This window comes from Diplotaxodon limnothrissa, linkage group LG17 (assembly GCF_057381915.1).
Source record: "Diplotaxodon limnothrissa isolate DT_005_m linkage group LG17, D_limnothrissa_male_GT1.1, whole genome shotgun sequence".
Lineage (NCBI taxonomy): Eukaryota > Metazoa > Chordata > Actinopteri > Cichliformes > Cichlidae > Diplotaxodon > Diplotaxodon limnothrissa.
This window is the reverse complement of record NC_140612.1, coordinates 30,919,574-30,940,993: the sequence shown is the minus strand read 5'-3', so window position 1 is coordinate 30,940,993 and position 21,420 is coordinate 30,919,574. Positions and strand designations below refer to the sequence as shown.

At 41.7% G+C, this 21,420-nt stretch overlaps 1 protein-coding gene across 1 annotated transcript in view; it reads right to left on the bottom strand.

Moving 5' to 3' along the window:
* The window catches only part of plxna4 (plexin A4), a 265,266-nt gene that overhangs the window by 100,184 nt on the left and 143,662 nt on the right, over window positions 1–21,420 (bottom strand). The window contains exon 4 of the mRNA XM_085375902.1: window positions 18,806–18,934. Within this exon, the coding sequence (XP_085232028.1) occupies window positions 18,806–18,934 (129 nt within the window). The remainder of the gene's footprint in view (window positions 1–18,805; window positions 18,935–21,420) is intronic.

The window sequence follows — 21,420 nt, the reverse complement described above, 5'->3', positions numbered from 1 at the left end:
CTGAAAAGGTGGAAACCTTAAGTACCTGGCCTGTGCCCCGTGATCTTAAACAGCTCCGCTCATTCTTAGGCTTTTCAGGGTACTACAGGCGGTTCATTAAGAACTATTCGAGTATCGTTAAGCCCCTCACTGACTTAACATCAGGCTACCCTCCTTTGCGCAAAAGCACAAAGCCTAAAGCTAAGTCTGTCCAGTACCATGACCCCAAGACACCTTTCGGCGAGCGATGGACTCCCTCTTGTGATCTTGCTTTCAAAACCATCATTGAAAAGCTCAGTACTGCGCCTGTATTGGGTTTTGCCGACCCTAAACTGCCATATACGCTCCATACCGACGCCAGCACTACAGGGCTTGGCGCCGCGCTCTATCAAGAGCAGAATGGCCAGACTAGGGTGATAGCTTATGCAAGCCGTGGGTTGTCTAGGAGTGAATCTCGTTATCCCGCCCATAAGTTAGAGTTCTTAGCCTTGAAGTGGGCAGTAACGGAAAAGTTTGCAGATTACTTATATGGAAATCAGTTTACTGTCGTAACAGACAATAATCCTCTGACGTACATATTAACTACTGCTAAGATGGATGCCATGAGTTACAGATGGCTAGCTGCCCTGTCAACGTTTAGCTTTAAGCTCCAGTACAGAGCAGGCAAGCTTAACTCAGATGCAGATGGCCTTTCTAGACGGCCACATGGCGAGTTGCTTAACGACGCAGTGTCCCAAAAAGAGCTCGACCGCATACAGCAGTTCACACAGACTCACCTGTCCCTACCTGACAGCAGTTTAAGTCCTGAAGTAGTGTCTGCTATTTGTGAGAAACACCTTGTATGCAGCTCTCAAAATGACACCATCCCTTTGGTTCACTCGCTAGCCATTTCTGCAGCTGCCATTCCAGGTGACTTTGTCAATGAAAATGACTGTGGTGGTCTTCCTGTTATACCCCATATGTCCCTTGAACAGATTACAAACGAACAAAGAACAGACCCTTGTCTGAGGGAAGTTATTGCACAAATTGAAACTGGAGAAAAGGTCCCACCAACTGTGCGAGCTGAACTTCCTGACATCAACCTTCTACTCCGAGAGCTCAATCGATTGGAGATGCACAATAACATCCTGTATCGAACTCGCCAAGATGGAGATGTTACCTACCAGCTTGTCTTACCTGAACAGCTCCGTGACTCAGTCTTCCAAAGCCTCCACTGTGACATGGGCCACTTAGGCACTGAACGTACCTTAGATCTTGCCCGAACAAGGTTCTATTGGCCTCGCATGGCAGCATATATAGAACATAAGATCAAAACATGCAACCGCTGTGTAAGACGTAAAACTCCTCCAGAAAAAGCAGCTCCACTTGTGAATATCAAATCCACCAGACCCCTCGAATTAGTCTGCATGGACTTCCTGTCCATTGAGCCTGATCGAAGTAATGTAAAGGATGTGCTTGTATTAACCGATCATTTCACGAAATATTCATTAGCCATCCCTACCAGCAATCAGAAAGCTCAGACCGTTGCAAAAGCCCTTTGGGACAACTTCATAGTCCACTACGGGATACCCGAACGATTGCATAGCGATCAAGGTCCCGACTTTGAGTCCCACATTATCCAAGAGCTTTGCAAGATCATGGGCATTCGCAAAATCCGGACAACACCCTATCACCCCAGAGGAAACCCGGTAGAACGTTTCAATAGAACGTTACTAAGTATGCTAGGTACTCTTGAGGAAAAGGACAAAACTCAGTGGCACAACTATGTCAAACCACTCGTTCATGCGTACAATTGTACGAAAAATGATACAACCGGTTTTGCCCCATATGAGTTAATGTTTGGCCGTCAGCCAAGATTGCCAGTCGATCTAGCATTTGGGCTGCCCTTTAACAACAAAAGTTTCAAGTCGCATTCTCAGTACATAACAAAACTAAAGGCAACTCTACAAGAGACCTACAAACTAGCAACAGACCATGCTAACAAAATGGCAGAAAGAAACAAAACAAGATTTGATATGCGAGTGAAACCCTCAAAACTAGAGCCAGGTGACAGAGTTTTGGTGCGTGCAGTCCGTCTCAGAGGCAAGCACAAGCTAGCCGACAAGTGGGAGACTGATATTCACGTTGTGGTGAACCAAGCAGGTGACTTGCCCGTCTACAGTATAAAACCCCTAACAAAAGAGGGCCCAGTCCGCACAGTCCACCGCGATCTCTTGCTCCCTTGTGGTTTTCTTGCCCCTGTTGAAGAGAAACCTGTCCAACCAACTCATGTACGCAAACCAAAAACAAGGCAATCACCTAAACAACATGAGGAATGTGATCATTCAGAACTGGAAGATGAGGATATCTGTTGGTTCAGAGAGGAACCTCTTCAAGAGCCCATAAAGGTCACTCGAGTCTATGAGATTCCCCAGCCAAAGACACACCCTAATGATCACGATCATACTGAAACTCATTTGCCTGGAGGAGACAACTTACATGAACATGACAACTTGATTGGAGCTGACAATTTAACCGGATGTGACAACTTACCTGAATGTGGAAATCCACTTGGATATGGAAGCCTAGAGGAGAGTGAAACCATGGTGGAACACTCAACCACTGACAATGAAAGCGAGAGTGATGCCAACTTACCCGATGGATCTACCTGTGATGGGCCAGTGGAAGAAGACAACTCAAATGATAATCAAGCAAACTCAAGTCAGTCAAATACTGAGAGTGAAGCCACAGCGACTGTAAGGCGCTCAGAGAGAACAAGAACCCAACCAGAACGACTGCAATATAGTCGGTTGGGAAATCCTCTCGTTTCCATTGCCCAGTCCCTGTTTCAAGGTCTAAGCCTGGCTTTTACCAGTGCCTTGACAGAACAAGATTCTGTGGTCATCCCCATGAAGGCTGGTTCCCCTGTCATTACCGTTTAGCTATCCCATGCAAAGGGACTTGCATGATTCTAAGAGGGGATAGTGTAACCCAGTGTTAAAAACGGGATTAAAAGTATAAATAAATATTGATAAAAACAAAGTTAATTATAATAAATACTGATAAAAAGCATGTAAACAGAAGTTTAATTAATATGTACATATGTATATGTAATGTATAAGTGGTGTGGGGGCAGGACTTAGTCCTGTAGAGTGTGTTTGTCAGATCCACTGAGCGACCAATCATTGGCCGGTCTGACCCTCCCCCAGTCTGTGCGCTGCTCAGACACCTGTGTGTGCCTTCGTGTGCCAGTCAGATACGCCAGAGACACAGACGGTGAAAGATCAGTTTACCCGTGCGGCAAAGAAGCTAGCTGGATAGAGAAAGTCCTTTTTTCGGCGAGAATAATAAGAGTGATACTGTATTCCAGAGGCCGTGAGCCAACGTGAGCACTGTGAAGCCCCGTGTAGCATTTGTTGCTTTGCATGGTAAGTCCCAGGCAGTACACGTGCGCTAGCATAGCATGCTACTTGCCGCTAGCTCCGATGCTAACTTCTGTTAGCCATTTTGCAATGAAAGTGCCTTTTCTGAGGCTAAAGCAATTAGCACTGAGTCTGCTGCACTGCATACGAGATGTTCTTTAAAGGTTTATGTCACATTACTGTGGTATTGATGTATAATGTATGGTTTTGTGCGACGTTATGTTAGCACATGTTCACTTTTCTCATGGTGCTAATTATAGTTCTGCACAACTAAGTATTAGCAATGTGAAATTAAGTGCCTTCACCTGCACTTTACTTAGCTGAAACTTGATAAGTCTCAAGCCAATGTGTATTTTTAATGCACTGCTGAGCTATTTTGTATTGTTTTAAATGTGTGTTTCCTATGCACTTTTTTCCCTTTGAAATGAGAATAATTTGTTGTACAACATAGAATATTTTGAAGAAAATTTAGAAGCACTACAAGCAACCAGTAGTAATAATAAGTTACAGGCATGATAGCTTAAATGTTGAACTACTGTGTTCTGGCCTGGTCCCCAGGTCAGGTTTTTTCCTTTGCTTATTTGGATTGGATTGGTTTTGAGGACCTGAGAAGAATCGAGGATCCCTTTTCCAGTACTGGATGGCGAGCCCAGCCCAAAGAGCCGGATGAACTGGTAGATTGTAACCCGACTGGTTACAAACACACTGAGTGACTACTGAACATTGAAAGACTGAAATTGACTTTTAAAAAAAAGACACAAAAGACAATATATCCTTAGGTCGACCATTTGTGGGGTTTATTTTATTTTGTTTTCAAGAAGCGCGCTCTACTTTTGTTGAATGTGCACAACTTTAATAATTGCTAATAAATGCAATTGTGTTTTCTACACCTACTGTGTACAAGTCCTCTGTTGTCATACACCCTTGGCTCCTACGAATCTAGAACCTGTCTGATCTGGTCCATATTTCCCTTCTGTCCGCGTACTGTGGTTAAAGGTAACTATACTGCCCGCACTACATGCAAAGAAGGCAAGAAGTAGCACTAACAGGTCTAGTATTGCACCACCAGTGTTACACCTAGTTTCAAGAAAGTCTCAAAATTTGGCAGTCACTTTGGTAACACCCCCAAGCAATTATTGTACTATTTAAATGAAAAGGGAGACAGTTAAAACAGATGCAATGTCCAATGAGATATAAAAATGCATGCTGTCATATCTGTTATATTCATTAACCGACTCCTCAAACTAAACCACAAATGTCATGCTAATTCATGCTATGAATATGATTAGACAAGAAAAATAATATTCTATCCTACATGTTTGCTATTTTTACAGGTACAGGTATGGCTGCCATCACACAATTGAATCTATGGGCTGCATGTGTCATGTGCAACACGACTGACTCATATGGTGCCCTGTTCAGCTTTTAATTGGCTCTTCGGGGGCAGGGCCAGGACACCTTTACCATTACAGGATTCTCCAGTGCATATTTATTAAGGATTCTTTGAGTGATTCACTGAAGATGTATCATGGAGAGGACAAAAGTAAGTCTTACATCAAAATACTCAATAGACTTATTATACCTTTGCTGAATACTCAAACCCATTATCCTGGATACCTGAGAGACATTACATTTATAGCAAAAAGAATTACAAAAATATAGATAGAGAAGTTTGAGTAAGAGGTCAGCTCAAGCGCAACTTGCTAAAGAAAACATGGATTTAATGCCCTGTTCGCAAATACTAATGCAGTCATGGTGAGTACTGATGTAATTTAGGTCTTAAATCAACCACCTACAATATGAACTGAGGATCAAACTGTTTTGCATACTGCTCTCTCTCTGTGTACCTCTGGATATATGAGATGTAATTATACATGTCGTTGCAGCACATTTTACTGACTAAATTCCATATTTGAGGGTATGAAAAGGACCATAATTAAACCATGCAATGTAGGGCATGACAGAATGTAACAAGAGATCAGAAATGCCTGTGCCTAGTGGTATCTCTAAAGCACAGCCTGCCACTGACGGCGGTTCTCTCTGTTGGACTATCACACAGCACATCTCTGCCTGACAGCCTCTCTCAAATAATAATAATAATAAAAAAACCCCACACAAGTCAAGTCAGTTTTGCTCACGCTGATGGTGGAAGTCATATTTCAAGACATATGCACACTGATGCACAAGAACCACAGACATCCACATACAGTACTACTGGAGTCATGCAGTGACACATGACGGAGAAACTCTAAAAAAAACATACTAGTGCATTGTTCCTTCTCTTTCTCGCGACATTTATGCATCTTTGCAAGTACTATAAATAGCGTACTCGCTTGCAAACACACACACACACACACACACACACACACACACACACACACACATTCTAAAACAGATTCACACACAGCTGAATAAATTCAGAGGGGGCGTATTTCCTTGTCAAAGTCAAGAGGAATCCAGCTTGCTATTACAGATTAGAGACAAAGCACTTCTGTGTGCTAAGCTTGTGTCTGCTCTGGGGGAAAAAAAATAGCTAGTATTTTTTGCCCTCCCTACTGTGTAGAGGCGTATTTGCATTAGGTAGATAAAGAGAATGAGTTTGAGATGGAATCGGGGAGATAGTGGAGAAATGGTGTGTGCACATGATCAAACTCAACACTGATCGTCATTGCACGGTGCATCTTGCGAGATAGATTTCCTGCTTTCCTGTCACTCTCCACCGGGCCTGCACCTCCTCCTGCAATCCAGCACTGCCTCGCCCCACTGCCAGCTAAAATAAGCTCTAAGTCACTAAAGAGAAAGGCCATTGTGATAGCCTATAGTGGGATTTCAGCTCCAAAAAGCCTTATCGTAAGAGTATATGAAAGCACGATTTCTCTTTGCCGGTGCATGTGCGTATTTATGTCATCTACGTGGCCGTGACACGCCATCAAGTGGTTTGTCACCTTGTGATCTGCCATAGAAACTAAGCACCCAGACAGAACTGTAGCAAAAGATGCCACTGTATCTTTACAATTTAACACTTCATCAGTGGCAGATATGCTGATACACACATCGCCCACAACTATACACCTACACAAAAAAAACCTCACATGGAATTAAACTTCGATTATAATGGAATGAACCTCCTGATGCCTATCAACGCCTCAGATGCCTGCATCTGGGGAGATGGTTTTATTGAACAGATAAAACATACACACAAACAAAGGCAAACACACACCACCATTCAGAGCATGGCAAAAATGATGGGTGCCGATGTGGCTCCTCTGTTCCAGAGCACACATCCTGATATCATTCATTCTCCCTCTGTTTCTATCTGTCTGTCTCTGTCACTCAGATGCTCTGAGGTGTGTAAGATCATACATTCATCATCTCTCCAGAGCTTCGCTCCTCTATCGGACACACACACACACTTTAGCGAGCAATACTTTTGTCTCCTCTTTTATCAAAAAATTGAGGGATTTGGTGGCTAAACGACCCAATGCACCCCTTGTCCCTCTCATCTCGATATCACATTCATTTCATGCTATCTTCTTCGTGGGCTTTGCCAGTGAGACGACCATTACGGCTCGCAGTCTCTCCACTATGACCGTGCTATCATATCAGCAGGGATAAATACAAAGGATGGGGTGCATGGCATTTATAATTCCCTCCGTGTTTCAGGTGAGTAAATGACAGCCATTACACCCTGCACTCTCCCTCCTTTCACAATAGGGAGAGATGGAGGCTGCTGAACATAATCGTGCTTTTTAAAAAAGGCAGAGATCACAGAAGTACTTGATACCCTAATGTGTGGGGAGGAAGATGAAGACGCACTTGATCATTTACTGTGGCGGCACAATGGCATCAAATTATATATACAGTTTATATGTGTAAGATGGGTATCAAGGGAATTGGGGTGTCAGGGTGGGGGCCTTTGCATCTTCAAATTTTTACTTTAAAACCTTAATCATTCCACTAAGGAAAGACTGTCTTTGTTTTTCTTTGCTCCCTCTTTTACTCTGACTCCCCTTCTTCTTACACAATGCCAGGGGCATCCAAGTCAACTTGCAATGGGGAAAGTGATCATTTATTAAATCGGCAGAGACTTTTATTATCAACTAATTCTTCAGCCTAATCTCTATTCCTCTCTTTATCCCACTCTTTTCCTGCCCACTCCACTTGTAATTAAACAGGGATTCCACCTGCAGCTAAACTAAACCACTCCAAATGAACAGAGAGAGGGAAATTAAAGTGATAGCCCAATCCTGCTTCACAGCCTGTAGGGCACACTGAACTTCTCTTATCTTTTCTCTTCTTCCTCCCGGCTAGCTTCGTCTTTTTCTCCTTCCCTGGTGTGAGTTTGTTCATTAGTTCAGCACAGTGTTGGCAATCCTTTTGGCTGGGAAGTGAAATTAACAAGAAATAATGTGCTAAATGTAAGTAATGTGGTGCTTTTTGGTTATTTTCAAACCAACACATTGCAGTGCATTTGAGAACGATGTATTGCTTCTTACAGCAGAAGAAAGCAAAGCAGTGCCAGTGTGCATGCCACCATCTGTATTGTTTTAAAGTTTACAACTCAAGCTTTTTCAACTCCCCTCAAATACACCCACACCCACCCAGGGTAAAGCTACTGATCATTTATTCCAAGTGGTCAAGCAGCATTTTGTTTCTTGTTTACTTCGCCTTATAAATCCTGAATGTTCTTCTCTTCTAACGCAGAATGTGAGTTGATGCTTCATTTGCTTCAGTGTGACTTCCTTTTTTTGTCTTTCTGTATCGCACCTCCAGCTGGATGAAGGTGCGTTAAAGTCAAATGAAGTTAAAGTCAAATGAAGCGAGGGACACGTCAACGATCCACTGCCTCGTCACAGCCGACGTCCCACTCAATCCGTCAGCCACCAAACAATGGTATTATATCACAAACTCAGCTAACAGAGCGGGCCAGTGGCTGCAGGTTCAATATTGGTTTCATTTGACGTTCCAGAGGTTAAATGACAAAGCCATCTATTGCACTGTCAGGATTGTCAGCTTAAGACAAATGACTCTGTTACAATCAATCATTTTTATTTATCCTATCACTCCAAAGACAGTGAGCCCTCCGTTCAAAGAGAGGAAAAAAGCAGGTGAACAAGCTTGAAACAGTTTAGTTTATGCTTACTTAAATTTGGAACCAAGGTTTAAGGGCAAAAAGCAAAATCATATCAGCCACCTCATCCGAGGAAGGTCCCGGGTTCGTATCAAGGCTAGGGCCTTTCTCCTTGTGTCTACTTGGGTTCTCTCCAGGTATTCTGCTTCCTCCCACAGGCCAAAAATATGCATGTTAAGTTAATTAGCAATTCTAAATTTACAGTGAGCATGAATGCTTGTCTGTCTCTCTATTAGCCATGCACCAGATTGGCAAACTGTCCAGGGTGTACCCTGCCTCTCGCCTTATGACAGCTTCAACACCCCCACAAGCTAGGGTTGCCAACTCCCTGAAAAATAAATAAGGGACACCTCGTGGCCAGGGCCGGGCAACCTAGTTGTCTTCACCCTTCCCAGTGTGGTAGCTCTTTTTTGTGTGTGTGAAATTATTTTTTAACCATTTGACTTGAATTTGATTTAAGCAGATGCATATTCTTTGTGATATGACCATATGGGAAACAAATGATCATTTAGCCATTTATTTTTAGCTCAAAATGACAACATTAACACAGTAAAACAGGTCTCTTTCTTAAACAGAAGCCTGTCATGCTTAACTTTTGAGAATAAAAGTAAATCTTTCTTTAAAAGAACTCTGTCCTGCTTAACTTAAAATTATATAAATTAATAGAAAGCAATAGAACGAAAAATATTCTTGTAACTGTGCACATTTAGTGCATTTAGTACAATTGGCTTCAGTTGAGGTATTATTTCAGCTTTTCTAATGCTAATCAGCTGCTCCTGTTTGTAAACCCACTTGTTCCCATGATTACGCATCATAACTCATCATCATTATTCATCTATGTATTACTTTTATGTATTAGTCATCTATTTGTTGTAATCATCTATCCTTGCAGTTGTTTATTACACAAAATAAATTATATTATCACACTTCTGGCCACATAGCGCTGATATTCACTGCACATGCCCATATTAACCTTAACCAGAGGGTTTAAAAAACAAACCAGTGTTTACATACCATATCTGCTTCTGCCGTGGCCTGGTGGACAAGAAATTGGTTAAGGGTTCCCCGAGCTTTCACGCCCCTCATGTTCTTCATGTGCCCACCATTAGAAGCATGCCTATGGAAAAAGTGCGCCGGCACACAGTGCAGTGCGCTTTATAGGTGTTATGGTGACCTTTTCCAGCCAGGTGTTTCCCTTTTCCCATTCCTCCCTGTGCTTTTGCAGCCTTTTTTTCTTTCTCTGAGCGAACAAACATTGCTGCTCTAATGCTGGGCTTCTGGCCCATTTTGAGACGATTTTTGAGTCGTGCGACCGATTTGGTGATCGGCCCAATTTTGGCCTTCATCGTGCATCGTGTAGTATACGTGGGGTAACGAGAAGCGATTAACACCTCGAGCAGCTCCCGATCATCAATCGCTCGTGAGCCGCTCACACTGCTCACGCGCAAACACGTAAACGTCGGTGAAAAAGACGGAGCAGCACGGCTGTGCAGCGTGTGATCTGGACACAAGCGATGGAGGCACAACTTGTAGAACTTCGGAAAGCTCATCCGAGCCTTTTCGATGTGGCATCACAAAATTATCACGACCACAACAACCGTGAAAATAGTTGGATTTACACTGCTGCTCATTCACAGCTGCCTGATCAATGTTTTTCATTAGCAATTTAGCAAAGTTGATGGTGGTGGTTTGTGTGTCTGTGTGAGTGAAAGACAGAGCGACAGATTTTCTGTTATAACCTTCATGTTATGGAGGCACAGTGTGAGCACTCGGGTCGCATCAGAGCATCGGGCGGTATAGTGTGAGACCTGAATCGTGACCTACCAACTTCTAACCCCTGCGAGTCAATCGTGCAGTTTGAGCAGGAGCTGAATAACGCGACTGAAAAAATCACACAGTGTCTGCCCAGCTTTAGGTGTACTGTCGTCCGAGACCGCAGTGTCGGCGTTTGTTTCCCTGTTGGCCATGCTTCTTGTTGTGGTCATCTGTTGTCTTCCGGTATTTTCTCCGCAAGCGACCTTTCCTCGACCAATGAGATGAGCGGTAATCTGAATTGTCATAAGTGTGCTGTCAGCTCATTGGTCACAAAGCAGGAGAGGGGCTGGGAGTTATGCTTTCAAACAAAGCGTTAATTCCATTAACATTTATAGACTACTTTTGATTCTCACTGTATTACGGGACAAAGTGCGTCCCTTATTAGCTCAACACGGGACGTGTGCTTTTGTTTCTAAATACGGGACGATTCCGTTTTTTAAGGGACGGTTGGCAACCCTACCACAAGCCCAAATTGGATAAGGCGAAAAAAGATGGATGCTAATGTTGTCCTATTACTGTACATAGTTACTGCAAGAACCAAGACATGTTGGTCAGTAAACACAAAAAAAGTACTTGCACAGAGTCTAAATCTGCACAGAATGCGTCATTGGGCCCTTGGATAAAATAAGGCCTGTATCATGAAGAAGGAGTGCACTGTTTGGACTATTTCCAGTAGCCAAGACGCTCAGAGATGATGGTGACTCACTTGAATGACAATTTTAAAAAAAAATCGAATTTCTGTCTTCTTTTATTTAGTGATGTCCTTGCAGAAATTAGTTGAACAAGACTGTGAAAACAGACTGAGAAACATACTGCAACAGGGAAAAGGTTAACAAGTGAGACAACGGGAGAAAGAAGAACGGGGTAACATTAAAAATGGGACTTTGTATCAGGGAAGAGTTCGCTTCAACCTTGTCTGCCCCACTTTATTGACATTTTTCAGAAGCTTGTCAGGCAGCAGTGATCGCGACATATCAGCTCTCTTCACTTGCCTTGTTAGACCACAATGTGCCTGTAGCTAAACTGGGACACAACATAATATGCACATCTAAACACCCTCGTAACTTCCATCTGCACACTAGAGAGGTGAGAGAAGCCAAATTCCAAGAGATGTGGTAGAAAGTTTCCTGCTGACAAAAATTAAAGGACGCTTGTACTAAACGTCTTGGATGAGATGCAAAGGCGCAATACTTCTACAAATTGGCTTGTCGGATTTCCCTTGGGGGGGATGGGGGTAAAAAAAAAAAATCCATTTGACTTTGAACGATCTCACCCACTATGGTACACATTTTCAATAATTCACACTTACAGATCTACATTTGCTACGGTGAACATAAATAATTTAGCACAATGAGCGTGGAAGTCACAGTACTTTCCAGCAACGGTTTATATGCTGAATGAGAAGCTTTAGTATAGGTGGGGAAAAGAAATACCCAAGCACGAGGGCAATTTAGGAACATGGCAGAAAACAATCTAACCACTGGCTCACAGCTCAGTGGCTGGCAGGATAAGTTAATGCATTTGCTGTGTTTGCTGTAGGGTAATGGTATAGCTATGGGAACACTAAAAGATGAATTGAAAGAAAAAGACACAGCAAACAACCTCTGGAACAGCTCTCGAATGTCCTCAAACACATGTCAAGGCTTGGCACAGTCAGCTGCTGACTAATGTGCTTTGCCATTAAAATCATATTAATAGAAATTACATTCTCCTGATTGGATCCAAGTTGTTTTTACTCCAACTGACATAAAACCCTACTTAGAGCAGTGGTTCTCAGCATTTTTTCTGGCATGAACCACTTCAAAAGCTGAAAAAGATTCCCGCACCACACGCCACAATTTTTCAGTCATTAAAAAAAGATCCGACTTAGCTTCAGCTTTGCCTTCTTTATTTTCCTATTCAAAACACATTCGTTTGATTTAATTTAATTTTTCCCGAGTCAAACAAAGATCACAGTTTCAGGGCCACAGACTTAGCCGTAGTGTTTGTGGACATCTACCATATTCTTGTTATAATTAAAAGTTATGATTCTGTGCATTTCACCAAAGCCATTAATGGAAAGCTTGCAAGATTAATGCAACGAGATCCCTCTCTTTGATTGGATGACCTTTATTTATTAAATATGGAAAAGAAAGAATGTATGCGTTAAAATAAGCTTTTTATATCAGAACTAGTCACAATTCATCACTTCAGAGGGGCAATGAATATATTTATAGCTTTTACTAAAAATGTTGCTGTGTGGTGTGCACTTCAACTCCCTTTCACTAATGGTGAAATGATCCCGGAGATCCAGTGACACCTCCTCATTCATTCTACCCAGGTGTAGTTGACAGATGAACCAGTGTTAACAGAATAGCAACATAATAACGGACTACGCTACCAGCTCATATTAACAGTGGGATTGACCTGCCCTTGTCACTCAAACTGCAACCTTAGCATCCATAATGACACCCAGTTCTATAATCTAACTGTCCCCTTTATACCAGAACACCTATTTAGCCCACTAATAGGATGACTTGTGCATGCGCGTGTGCACATGTGTGCGTATGTGTGAGTGAAAAGAAGATCCAATTAAAGGACAGCCAATCACTGAATTAATGAGGGGAAGGCAGGGATGACAGATTACTTTACTAGTATGGAATTGGGGGGGGGGGGAATGGGGGCGGTGGGAGATTGGGGGATGGTGCTTGGTTTAAATGACAATGGGGAGTCAGATACAGTTAGAAATGGGATACAGATGGAACGGAAGGGGGGACAAGAGAAAACACAAAAGACTGAGCCCTCATGTACTTTCATTTGAGAAAATATCAGGGGCAACAAGAGGCAAATTCTGTAACCCTGAAATAAAACAAGACTAACAAACATCACACAGTCACAAGATGGAGCAAAGAGGCAGGAAAAGGCAGCAAAATGAATAAATAAAACACGCAAGGACACGAAAGAAATACAATGTCGACATCATTTTGAGAACACACAATACAGCGTGAGAATGTGTGTTTGTCTAAGTGTTTGGCCAGCTTCCTTCTCTAATGAGTGTATAATTTGACACAGACAAGCAGGGTATAGTGTGACTCTCAGCACGATAGTCAAACCCTGAAGGCTGATTTATACTTCTCTGCCAAGATGTTCCAGTAGTTCTGCCCCATTGTAACTTATTTATAATTGATTACAGTTAATTGCCAACTGATTTAGGCAAGACAAAAAGACTATAAATACAGCGTGACACACTTAAAAAGTAATCATTACTTTAAATGCACTTTTAAATTAAACTGTAATTCTGCACAGAGACTTTATAGCTACTGTTAATTTTCTGCTGTCATCCTTGGCTGGGTTTTTCTTTTTCTTTGCAATGAGAGTGACAATATTCACCTTTACACTGAAGATGGCTCTGCTAGTTAAATAGCAGATACCAATACACACGTTCTGTCAAGGATAAAGAAAAAAAACACTGGGCTGCAGAATCATTATAAGGCCCAACTATTCATGTTTGCTTTCTTTCATTCCCGGTGTGATTTCAGAGTGATGATTGCTGGGGGAACAAAGAGTGGATCTCTCTAGCATTAATAGACAGACGAAGCTTCCAGAGCCTTTTCCCATCTTTGTATAAGTTGTCTTCATTGTAAATTGTGTGAAAGAGAAATATGAGCAACAAAGTAGTTCAGCTTTATTCAGGTCAACTTTACTTCCAGCAGAATCTCAAACCTCAAAGCCTCTGCTTGAATCCATTTCTACTGTATCTTCTTCTAGGAGAGGTCTCGTCCCTCATAATGATACGCTTAATGTTACGATTATGTGACTTGTGTGTTATCAGAATCAGAATGGGTTTTATTGCCAAATGTTGAGCGGGTTTACAACATTAGGAAATTGCTGCGGTGCTTCAGTGCAAACATACTGTTATAAATTACTCTTAAATAGACATGAAAAATAAAAATAAGAATAAGAATTAAAAGTGCTAAGTAGATAGATAGATATATACATGATATATACATGAGTGCAGGTGGTGATCAGTGCCAAACATGGAATGATGCAGTGAACACAGCGTAGGGTCATGTGTTAGTGGTGGGAACAGTCATACGGTTATTGTTCATGTGTTCAACAGCAGAGGGGAAGAAACTGTTCTTATGGCGAGAGGTTCTGGTGCGAATGGACCGGAGCCTCCTGCCTGAGGGGAGCAGGTCAAACAGACTGTGTCCAGGGTGAGAAGGGTCAGCTGAGATCCGAGCTGCACGCCCCAGTGTCCTGGAGGTGTACAGGTCCTGCAGAGATGGGAGTCTGCAGCCAACCACCTTCTCAGCAAAGCGCACAACACGCTTATGTTATCTCCTTTACAGTGATGACATCTCAACCAAACCGAGCAACTATATAAGATGTGCTAGATAATCCTCTCCACTTCCAACAACCCAAATGAGAGAAAGGTTTAAACATTGGGGTTTGATCCTGCCAGTTCTGGAGACTCAATCCCAAAACAGAGCAACCAATTATTGCAGCATGTCATGCCCAAATACCATACTAACACACTTTGTATTTTGTGTGCCAAATGTAGTACAATAACAATCATTCTTATTAACTTCTTCTTTACTTTTGACAAAAGAAGTGAGCTTTAAATTAATTTTTAATGCTCTTTCTCTGCGTCTTCTCCTCCAGTATAAGTATTTGACCTTCACTGTTCGGTGCCGAGTTCACACAGCAGCCAGAATCCAGAGGTATCCCCCCTCTTGGTCGGGCATCGCCAATAAGAAGGGGAGTAATTCAAGGCTATGCACAGTATGGGTCCAGCTACATCGACCAGCTTTGTTCTGGCCTCCTGTTGTGGGCACCCTTGGTCTTCTCCTTCTATCCCTTTTTGTATTTCTCCTTCTTTTCAAATATCATACTCTCCGTCTTTGAGTATCTGTGTCCCAGGCCCCAGAAACAGCAGGTGGCCTGTTGCTATTGACCAACTCGAGCTGTTTTAATAGCGTTTGACACTCCTGGGAATTGGCAAATGTGTATGTGTACGCTGGATGTTATTTTAAACTGCCCCAGTGATCCAGCAAATAGCGTGGTAGCCAGCACTGCGGTGTGCTAGGGTGACCACAACATGCCCTTTGAACTTGGCACTAACTGTTAAGGCTGACAGCCAAGAAATTTAAGGCAATCTGCGAATAAAAATCAGGCGCCAATTCTTTTACGTTGAAGCAGCAGATCTGCATTAAGGCCAAAAGCAAAGTAATGTCATGTATGTTAATGGCAAATCTTATGCGGGTAATTTATTTGTTGATTAAATGTGTGATAAATAAAAACAAACATGTATTATGTCAGATTATATCTTTGTTTGAGTTTGTAGACGACTTATGAAAAGCTGTTTTGGCCTGAAGCAATGGCGTGACAGGAAACAGTTCAACTAGACATTGCAGGAAAATCTTCAAGAACTAACTTGCTGAGAAAAAAAAAGACATGCTGTGCAAAACTATAATTTCAAAATACTGTTGCGACATGTTCTCGACATTTCACATGCAAGAATTTAGGTTCATCTCCTTCACTAATTGAAGGCACTTGGAAACAGCTCTGATTCACAGAAAAATCAGGACAGTGATGGCAAAGTTGCATATTTTAGCTGTCTAATCGACATTGAGAATTACAAATAGCTAGTTTATACTGCTTACTTAGGACACACTGAGGTATTACATTGAAATAGAACATCAATAATGGACTTAAAATAGCGCTAACCTATGAAGGTGTTGCTCAAACATAAAGCAAATAAATGAAACAAAGTTACTCTTAGTTGTATGTCTCATCCTTTTCTATAAACACTTCAGGACTAAAGAAGAATGTGTGTTTGTGCACTGGATTTATCTGTGTATTTATCTGCATATTCCATGTGGGGTGTTCATTAACTGCTTTCTCTATTTGTATGTATGGTAATTCCCAAATGTTCCTCCCAAACAGTTAGTGTAGGTTAGCGCCGCAACTGGGCTAATAGACTAATTATTACCAAGGCCTTATGCAGACACACACACGCAAACACAGACATAAAGCACACACGCACAACGACTACAGGACAAAAAATACTCCACTCCATGCTTCTTTTTTTCAATATAAGCTAATTGGCATGCAAATTAAAAAAATACTAAATTTGTAACACGATGTTGTGCAATAAAAGCGAGACATAAAGAAATCTAACGAGGGTTAGTGAGGGTAAAAAAAATGGAAGTCAAATATTTTTAATAATTCATTTGTTAATCTGTACTATTTTTTATAAAGCCAATTACATGGACTACAATCTAAGAGAAAGGGAAATAAAACACAAATTCTCACACTGCTGGTTAACAGATTTGCACAAAAGAGTAGTAATTGGATGCCGTGACAAATAACATCCTAAATGTCCTTATTTTGCTCACTTGTGTTCCTTTGCTTTCCCGCTCGCTCTACAGATGGGCTGACGAGGAGAGGCAATGAGAGCACCATCTGAAAGGGCACCTTCAACTCACTGATATTTTAAAAGGTTATCACGATAATCTGGCCACTTAAAATGTGCACACATTCACACACGCATTCACACACACACACACACACACACACACACACACACACATACACACAAACAAATTGCAATGCACTACATTAGTAAATAGTGACACTTCCACGGTGCCAGAGAGGTCTATAATCCTCTGGAAGCTACAAACAATGTGCAGGGGTAACAACTGATGCCAACAAAACAGCAGTGGCCTTCTGTGATTGTGGGTGGCAGGAGATAAAGCGGCGAGAGAGCGAGCGTGAGAGAGGGAATGATATGCACATTATCCGTACTTCAGAGCTCCTGCAAAATTATTTCTAACAGTCGCATTAATAATGAACAGCAAACAGAGACAGCGATTCACTGGTGGCTTGATTTGGCCTTTATGATTTAATTGCTAACAGTGCCTCGTGGAAAGTGTTGCAGCGGTTAAATGTAACTAAATAAATGCTGCAATTAGATGCAGTTCTGAGGTGCTGATGCGCTACATCGGCAAAAGCACTGAGTCACCTGCAGATTGCCCTTACAGGAGCTGCTTGGCCATGGAAACCCATGATGTGAAGCTCCCAGCTCATAACTTTTGTGGTGATGTTAACACCAGATGAGGTGTGGAACTCTGCGCCTCAGCACTCTGTAATCCTGCTCCCATAACGTTATGTCGTCTGTCAATTCGAATTGCTGTGGGTCCAAAAATATATCCACTTTCCAAAAAACTGACTTGTTACAATTGTGGGATCCTATTACAGGAGCACAAATTCTCCCCAAATGACCCATTCTTCATGATTTTAAAGGCAGAATGCATTGCTGGGTGTGTGATTTTATTCACCTGTGGCAATGGGACTAAAATTAAAGCTGAGTTCAAAGACTAAGAGGTGTGGCCCATTACCTTTATTGTTGGTGCATTGTTAGGCCAAAGTTTAAAAAAAAAGTATGATCTTGTTGAGATATATAAGGAGCTTTTTACTATTCTATATAATATTTCTCTTCTGCATTGTCCCGTTTCTTTCCTCTCACCCCAACAGTTGGGGTGAGAGCCCTGAGCCTGGTTCTCCCAGAAGTTCCTTCGTTTTAAAAGGGAGTTTTTCCATCCCACATCCCAAGTGTTTGCTCATTGTGGCTCAACTGATTGTTGGCAATTTTAATGTATTATTGTAGGGTCTTTACCTTCAAATATGAATCATTGTGCAATGAGGTGACTGGTGTTCTTGATTTAGCACTATATAATTAAAATGGAATTTGAAATGAATCTACAGTATCTGTAAGTATCCATCAGTATGTCAACAGATTTTTCAGTTATTTTAATGCTGTATTGATAATTAAGCTACTATTGGTAGCTTCAGTTAAGCAAAATGTGTGCTTATTTCTTTGACTGTAAATGAATTTGTCGTTTTATGATTGTGACCTTGCTTTGGTCATCATGCTTTTGTACATGTAAATTACGATACAAGTCCATGCCTGTGTTTTGTGGTGAATATAAAGAGAACGTGAACATCTAACATAGTCAGCCAGTCAGGGAGGTGTCCATTTACGTGACTTTTCGTGGTGCTATTTTGGCAAGGTTTTGCCTCTGATAGGTGTTCGCCGACTCTGTGTCTGTGTCCATTACATAGAGTGCTGCTATTTCACTCCACATTCCATGTCATCAAAGGTACCAAGAGAGATGTGTGAATCTGCCTGCTCAGACATACACACACCAGCACACACCAAAGTGGACTAAGACCACTCTTCTCTCTTGCCATAATTCAACACATTTATTCACTCCAGCTCTACCCTCACAGCCTGTTTCTATAAAAAGACATGGTCACAACATCCAATGGTCCATCGAATCCTCTTCCCTCCTCTAGTCAGGCTGTAATGAAATCCTCTATTGCCATACCAAAGGTTATTCTACCCTGTGACATAAGAAAATGATAAATGCCAGTGGTTATGATACTGAGTCAGCAGGGAGGAGTTTTGATGTATGTGTTTGTTTGTGTGTCTGACCTGGGTCTCAGACATGACATAGAGGTAGTGATGGTCAGAAGAGAAGGCCATGTCTCTGAGGATGGGTCCATTCTCCACAGCCTGCACAGTCTCATACTGAAGGGCACGGGAGGAGCCATCTACACGAATCTAAAAACGAGAAGAGAAGCACATTAAAAGATTAACATACTGCATTTATTATACATTTTCAATCACTCTTTCACAACCATTGCGCTCATGGGTACTGCAATCATGACATTAAAACTTCACATGAATCAACTGCTAAGTCCAATTACATAAATGTGTAACTGAGTAAATGGCTAAAGACATAACATCGAAATAAAGAACAGCTGAGGTGCAAATAAGAAACACAGGAGAGAAAACGGTTGCCTTCCAGGAAGGACTTGGCAGTGGAACAAAGGTGGTATCTAGGACAACAAAGCGTGCAAATACAAATGAAGGAATCGTTTAAAAGGTAATTTTGGATGTTTTCATTAGCTAAACTGCCCAGGATATACTGACTTGGGATTTTTGCCTTGCATCAAGGCTGTCGGTGCTGTTGCTGAGAAGGACATCTTTCTCTATCACAGTTTAAGCCATTCAAAAGTGATTATGGTAATAAGGCAAGAGGTGTGGTCTATGGGCCCCTAGGTGAATTTATTCAGCAGAAAGTGCATGGAATTGAGCCCACGCACACTTGCTGATGTGATGGAAGTGGTCTGGGTTGTGCCAGAACATCTGCTTACATTGTGTTTCTCTCTCTCTCTCTCTCTTACACACACACACACACACACACACACACACACACACACACACACACACACACACAATCAGATTGATTGTGTGTGCTGCAAATGATCCTTTCCAAATCTTGTCCTCTGGCTCCATTTTTCCAGTAACACAAAGTCCTGACTCTACCTAACTAAGCAACTTTCAGCACCCAATAGAATAGACAAACACACACAGACACACACGCACAGCCCTTTCTGGGTTTTTTTGACAGGTGTGAACTAAGTCTTGTTAAAGTTGTGATGACTCTTGGTAGTTCTTTGTGCTCTTCAGCACTTACGGGTTCACAGGTAACAGGCATAAACAGGAGATAATTGGATAGGAAGCAGATGGCTGACTAGACAGATGAGTCATTTTTTGATTAATTATAATAACCCTAGGACATCATACTCTGTGTTCTGTCTGAATATCATAACCTGATACACCTCAAGTTAAAGTCTCTTTCAGGTCAAGTAGCCTGACTGAACCGTTCAATAAAAGGTGGTTATCTTTGTTAAAGGCTGGATAAAAAGGACTAGTGGGCATTTACGTTTTTTAAACTTCATCTTAAGATGGATTTTGAGGAAATTACTCTAAGTTTTTCTCTCTCTCATGCCTTTGAATTTCCATCACTAAACTTTTAAGGTAATGTTAAGAAACTCAATCAGGATGTTCTTTATAGTAAGTGACAATGTTAGTTGGTTCTACTTTTCCTTTACTCTCTACATAACAAAAACCAAAGAATCTGCAGCTCTTTATAGTTCAAAGCAACTTTCTTTTTGTCTTTGCTTTGACAGTCAACTATTGTAGAGCAAAGAAAGAAACCTACTATAAGTATACTGGCTGCAGCTTAAGTGCTGCCCTGTCCTGCTGTTTCTACTGATATCCCATTTCACAACATCGCATTTCTTTAAACAGACACCTTGTTTAACCCCGACTTCACCCCACTCTCCCTCCTTTTTTGTTTCTCATTCATTCTCCTTCCTCTCTCTTTTTTTTCAGCCTCCTGCTTGGCTCGTGTAGTGACCTCGATCTCAAAGAACCTTGAGTTCTTTTTTTCCACTGGGAGCCATTGTATGCAGGGTCAGTTGCAAAGAAAGGAACAGAAGGCAAATAGGAGAGAAAGAAAGAAGAGAAGGAGGCAAGAAGAAAGAAACTTTCTTGTAAGCCAGAGCTCAATTCAGCAGGTGGGGTTATCTAATCTGCCCAATTGGGGATGTTAATTTTAGGTGCAAAGCATATACGCACAGCATTCATCATTTGTGCATGTGCATGCATGGAAACATGTATCAGTTTACCTCAACAGCATGTGATAAAGGTCTCAAGTCATTTGCTGTGTAGAGTTAAAGGGCTGACAGTCTATAGCGGTCACTGGATGTAGAGTTTTATTGTGTTGGGAGAGATCCACAGTCACCAAGGAGCGAAGAGGCTTCAAGGGGAAGTTCCTGTATATTATCCCTCAATCTGACCACCAACAAAACAAACGAGCCACCAGGGAGCATGGAGCACGTCTGCAAGAATGCAACGCTAGCTGGTTTAGTCACACTGGGACCAGAGGGGAACGCACAAGGGAGAAAGACTGATTTAAATCAAGGACCAGTGGTCTTGTTTGTACAATAATTGGCACATACAGAGGGGTTTGTAGCTTTTAAAACAGAGTTGTCTTCATCTTCTTTTATATCAATCTCTGCTCTTAGAAGAATTAATATAAAATATCCACTTAGTGCATGAAAAGTCCTTTATAATTAGACAAAAAAAAGACTCAACAAACAAAACAGCATACTACTATACCACTTTTATTTTCTTGATTAAATGCTAAAATTAATGACATGGTTTGTTATGAACCTACTAATCCTACATTCATTATC